The sequence below is a fragment of the Zingiber officinale genome, chromosome 9A, assembly GCF_018446385.1.
Source record: "Zingiber officinale cultivar Zhangliang chromosome 9A, Zo_v1.1, whole genome shotgun sequence".
Taxonomy (NCBI): domain Eukaryota; kingdom Viridiplantae; phylum Streptophyta; class Magnoliopsida; order Zingiberales; family Zingiberaceae; genus Zingiber; species Zingiber officinale.
This window is the reverse complement of record NC_056002.1, coordinates 9,231,202-9,237,201: the sequence shown is the minus strand read 5'-3', so window position 1 is coordinate 9,237,201 and position 6,000 is coordinate 9,231,202. Positions and strand designations below refer to the sequence as shown.

Here is a 6,000-nt window from a genome sequence, read left to right as displayed (position 1 = left end):
CTCGACTATTTGTCGATAAGTAGGACTAGAATTGATTATTCCTGTGAATTATTCTTACGAATTTTATTCATATTCGCTAAATTAAAAAAATAGATAAATGCATATTCCTGAATTATTTTACTTTTAATAATAATTTTTTCTTACACAGGGATTGACAGAATTGAGCCTCCGATTCTACTAAAGTCGGCTGTGCTCCTCGATCTTCATCTTCCTCGGCTAACTTTTTTCAATCGAGGACGAAGCTCTTATGAAAACTTTGACCTTTCTCATTGCTTGGCCTTCCTCTTCTCAGCCACTAGGAAGAAAGTAAGCGCGAGAACGGAGAAGGCCGAGAAGCATGCAGCAGCTATATCCAGCGACGCGTGCCGGCCGGAGATCCCGATGATGTGGAACAGGTTGGTGGTTTTCTTGGCGTCGGTGGTCTGCCCGTAGGCGACCTCGACGTCGGAGGAGTCGAGCGCGTAGGCCCTCACGAAGTAGGTCGCCGTGGGGATGCTCCGCTCCACGGCGTAGTCGTAGGAGCCGCCGACGGAGGCGTAGGGCGTGGTGGTGATCTTGAACTGACACGTCTTGTCCTTCTTGAGGTCGTCTCGGGTCTTGCGCCACCTGCGGTCGACCTGGCTCACCGGCGCGTAGCACAGGCTTATCTTCACCTTTGCGTAGGCCGCGCCGGCGCCGGCGGGGAGGCTCCCGTTAAGAGCCCAGCTCACTCTGATCTGGTCCACGCCGGCATACAACACTGCACGCCCAACCAAGAAATCTCTATGAAGTTACAGTTCCAAAATTGTACGAGGAGAAAGCACTAACCTTGGCCTGGTCTTGGTGATGCAGTGACTATGAGATCCTGGTGCAGGGAGGAGAACAGCACTGCAGAAGAAGTCCTCAGAAAACAGAGGAGGAGAAGAAAAGTTGCAATTTGATGCAGGAGGGAAGCAGGCATTTTGACTGACTCTACTTCTTCATGGAGAAAAAGATTGTGGCAGAGAGGTGTCCTTAAATAATATAGTTCCAAGCGAATAGTGGGCAATGGGGACTGAAAGAGAATCTTTGTTTCAGGCCTTTGAGACTTTTGCGTTCAGCTGAGAAAGGTCAGAAGTTGACTTACTTGGCAGCTGATAGAGATGCATGCAGGAAAATCAATGCACGAGTTTAATTGTACTTGTCGTGTTCTTTCCGGCTACTTTTACTTGCATTTGTGACATTCACACATGAATTAAGAGTCTGGGTGCTTGGTTGGATGGAATGAGAGTAAAGAATAAGAAAGGGATTGAAAGTGAGTATTTAGTTGGAGGATTAATCATGGGTCTCATGTATTCATTATCCTAAATATGGGAATGAGTCATTCCCTAGTAAAACGAGAGGAATGGGAAAGTCCCCATTTTCATTCTCTACTTCTATCAATCTCATTCTTATTCCCATTCCTTTCAATCAACCAAGCACCCCCTCAATTTGTGTTATCCAGTGGAACTCATTCTGCTGTTGTTTAAATTAAACAATATCAATCTACGTGAGTTATGATCATTTTTTATACTGCTGTGAGTAGATTTAAAGGTGATGCGACCGTCAAATTTAAGATAAGATGGTAGTTAAAATTAAGATGAGATAATAGTTAAGCCTCATTTGTAATCAGCTTAGCTTCTCATTTAGTGTTAAGATCTTCGATATGAGGATGGTCGGCGTAAGATCGTTGATTGGACTGGAGGGATATAGTACTCCATGTGTCTAGACATCCAGTTTATAGTCGGTTGATCAAAAGATTGATCGGACTTATGAGACCTAGCTTCTATCCGGAGCACATGATCAGGCAACCCTAGAGTCGATCAGACTTAAGAGACTCGTCATTCCACCCAGTGCCAAGATGTATAGACTAACACTGGTCAAGCATATGGGATCTAACTCATTGCTACAATCTTTCAATATATAATTGGTTGCCCTAATAACTAGTCGGACTTCCAAGACTATGGTCGGTCGATCGGTCGTAACACTAGTCGGATTTTCAAGGTTCATCACCCCCACGACTAGATATAGGGTCGGTCGAACTCCCAGGTTAACATTTCGAGTGCGTCTCATAACATATGGTCGATCAGTACAAAGTGCCGATCAGATCTTTTGGGGCTTGGTTCCCGCCTCTTCAAAGACAAGTATCACATGATACAAGCGATCGGCTAAAAGTTTTAATTTGGCTATCTCTAGGGGACAATATTATCATAGAATCACAACAATCCTATAGGGAATAACAACTACTTGCCAGAGAATTATATTTTACGGCTATAGCACATGCAATGGAATCTTGACAGCATATTCTCTTAACCCTCTCGTTGATGACGGAGGATATAAGAAGCAGTTAAAATACAGATAACGAAAGATTACTCGGAGGATGATTGCACATCTTTTAGGTTGTACATCGTCCCTCATCCGTGTAACGACCACCCTTCTTACTACTATACTACTCTCTAAGGGTGACCATTACTTAACTATTACTCTACTTACTAGTGTTACTTATGTTATTATTAGCAACACTTAAATTTATCACGGCCCCAGAGAAGTTCCTGCCGAAAAATTTCGGCAGAATCCCCCCTGTACCGGTGACAATAATCATCAATACATGCAAAATAAACCATCAGCCACATGCGGCTGGTATATATACTTCACAACCACACAGTAATAAGACACAACAACTAAAAAAAACTATTCTAGCAATAGCAAATGAATAAAGCTCCAATAGTGGGAAACAACTAAACTAACAATGCGGAATAGTCTCAATTAGCAACAAAAGAAAAAAGAAACAACTCTTTAACAGTCTCAACTTCTCTAATAACATTAAAGAAAGTCTCTAAACAACTTCTTAGCCAAGTCCCGAGGCTTTCATAGTTCAACATCACACATCATCCGCACCACCTTGTCGTCTTCCTTGCTATATCTTTTCCTTTCCTTTATCTGTAGTAAGAGGAAATGCAATTTATAAGCAAAATTTACTTAGTAAGCGCTATCTAACTCACAAAATCTCGATATGCATGTACATATATCTATAACATAAACTAACTGAATGCTTACTGAAAACTACTCATGCTCATCTAATAGTAAAGGAATCAAATAGGCTAAAATACTAAACATGTAAAGCTACTCATGCTCTTCTAATAGTAAAAGAATCATAACAAACTGAAATGCTAAACATGTAAAGCTACTCATGCTCTTCTAATAGTAAAGAACAGTAAGCTAATCTAAATAACATGCTAGCATAGAAGAAAACTAAACTTGTTGATTTAAAACAAAATGAAACTTATTTCATTCGTTCTAAACTTATTCTTTTATTCCACTTGTTTAAAACTTATACTTTAATACTTTTATACTTATGTGAAACTTATTTTACTTGTTCAAAAGCTTATACTTATAATACTTCAAAATAGTAATCAACTTCTCTTGGGCCCAGGCGTAGTACAATCTTATGCGCGTTCCCTAATAGGTTGGGGTAGCGAGCCACCAATCCTAAAAGAGCATACCTCGGTCTACCAGGGCCAAGACCTCGGAATTGGACACCGGATTTATTTAATGACAACCTCGGAAGTCGGGTACTAGCCTCTTCAAAGTAAAATATCTTATTATCTTAATTACTTCTTCTTTAAATGCCTTGGCATTTTAATAAGCACCTTGTGTGTCAAAATCCCTAAAATCTTGATTTTGAGATCCGCTTAAGGCCTTGGCCTTTTCTTTCTTTTCTTTATCTTTCTTATAATTCTTTATACTTCTAAAAGCACACTTCTATAAAAAGAAACTGCAATGTTTAAGCAAATTCTAACTATGAAATGTTTAAACAAAAAAAAACTCAGCCTACTATCTAATAAAATTCTGCATATTAAGCTTAAGAAATCTATTCTAAGATTGGAGTTCTGCATACAATACATATCAAAATCTGCAAGCAATACTCTTAAAAATCTGCACTTGAAACTCTAAAGAAATTGCTACTGTATACAATTTGTTAAATTCCAAACCTAACAATTCTACATATCTACTTAACCAAAACTATACATTAAATACGTACACTTTCTCATGTTAACTGTCTAACAACCCAAATTGACCAGACTGCATAGGAAAAATTCCGAACAGAAGCTACTTGTACCCCTTTCACGGCACAACTCGACTTGCACATTAAGATCACAAATAGAACAGAATCCAACTCACTTTCTGAAAAATGGAACTAAAACCAATTACAAAGTTAAAAACACTAGTAGTGAGGCTCCTAGTAGTGTTCATCAGTTATATTGTGAGGCTCCTTAATATTTGATATTTAACCTTAATTCCATATATTCAGTATGTGAATATTACGTACTAAATGCATGTAAACATCTTTAGACTACTCATGACTGTTTAATTAGTACACCTCATATGTAATCAGTGAATATTAGTAACACTAATAATGAGATAAACAGGGAACTAAGTATCTGTTAATCATACTAGTAACTAATATGACCGTTAATAATTAGTTACACCAACTGATACTCTACCAAAATATTTAGAGTTAGTATAATCAGTTGGAAACGACTCATACTCTTCCATAATAAATTGATACCAACAAGTTAAGTCGAGTTGTCATAAACTTCCTCAACTAACAGGTTATGCCAACTAGATAATTATTTGGAGTTGCTCTGATTAATTAATGACCCTTCTCACTTAAGAAAGGCAAACCTTCCTTTTTTTTTTTTTGTGATCCCTTTATGAAACTTACGACAGCAACGCAAAATCCCTAAACATGCTTCAACTTTAACCATGTCATACTCCAATAACCCAACAAAAGATCTGTAACTACTATACAAGAGAAATATAAAATCTGAACCATTTCCTGCCCATTGTCTAGCAACAAAAAACCCAAATCTGTAGGGTTACATATAATCTGATCATGCCCATTAGGGTAGCAAAGAAAACCTAAATTTGAGATGTTGATCATAGGAGCAGTAAAATGAAATACTAATTATAAGAGCTGTGGAATGAAATGTTAACAACAAGGGGCTGTAGAATCTACATAACATGCTTGATCTACAAACATGCTTGCTCTACAAAAATGACAACATGCTTCAAGAGAAAACCTTCTTTACAGAATGCTTCGAAAACCAAAGAAAGACTCAAGAATCTGAAACCTCAATTCACCGCAGCAAGCTTCAAAATCAACTAGTTCCAAATCCTCAATTCACGGCAACAAGGACAAAAAATCTCGAAACTACTCTTACCGCAGGTGAGTAGCTACTTACAGCGTGTTCTTGGATTTAAATCGAGAAGAAAGGAAGGTTCTAGGGTTCGGGCAGCTCAAATTCCGGCTCTTCTTCGTGCTCACAGTTTCTCCTCGACGAGAAGTGGAGAAAACCCCTCGGAGAACTTTGTCCTGCCGCAGGAAAACAAAGCCCTAGCTTGGCTTCGTTTCCGCCCAAGAAGAAGTCGCGCCGACGCCGCGTGAGGAGAGAAAGTTTTCGGGAAGGAGAAAACCTAATTCTTTTCTTATAACTAGGTATTCTATTAACTATTATCATATAAATATATTTCGCTCCATCCTAAATTAGCAAAGCCCGCTGGCACAGTTGGTTGGCTGCGTTCTGCTTAAGGCTCGGCTCGTGGGTTCGAATCTTGGCTGCTACCCATTTTCTTCCTATTATTTCTTGTTATTAACTTTTACTACTTAAATAAAATTCTTCCTTTATTTGATCAAGTAATGACCGCTGGCACACTTTGTTAGTCGGGTTTTGACCAAGTCAAAGGTCTCGGTTTGGACATTTTTTTGTCGAAACTTCTTTCGTTTAGTAAAAATACCTAACGACCTCCAAAAATTGCATAAAAATACTCTAAAAATTTCTAAAAATCTCTAGAATATTTCTATAGCATTTTCAAATATTTTTAAATTATTTTTGGGACTCAAAATGAGGAAATTTGGGTTATTATAATTCCCTATACCTTATAAAAAGTTCGTCCTCGAACTTAGAATAACTCTGGATATTTCTGCCTCATATTGTCCTC

General features: G+C 38.4%; 1 protein-coding gene across 1 annotated transcript; it reads right to left on the bottom strand.

Annotated features, from left to right (window-relative positions):
* Positions 1-211: 211 nt before the first annotated feature.
* LOC122020834 (high-affinity nitrate transporter-activating protein 2.1-like) lies at positions 212-967 on the bottom strand. Its single transcript, XM_042578862.1, has 2 exons — positions 808-967; positions 212-739 (listed from the first exon to the last, which is right to left on the bottom strand). The coding sequence occupies exons 1-2, from the start codon at positions 938-940 to the stop codon at positions 267-269; spliced, it is 606 nt and encodes a 201-aa protein (XP_042434796.1). The 5' UTR covers positions 941-967; the 3' UTR covers positions 212-266.
* Positions 968-6,000: the final 5,033 nt, after the last annotated feature.

Coding starts and splice junctions, on each gene's coding strand:
- LOC122020834 (XM_042578862.1), bottom strand. CDS start 940: ATGCCTGCTTCCCTCCTGCATCAAATTGCAACTTTTCTTCTCCTCCTC. Junction 740..807: donor ATCACCAAGACCAGGCCAAG/GTTAGTGCTTTC, acceptor TTGGGCGTGCAG/TGTTGTATGCCGGCGTGGAC.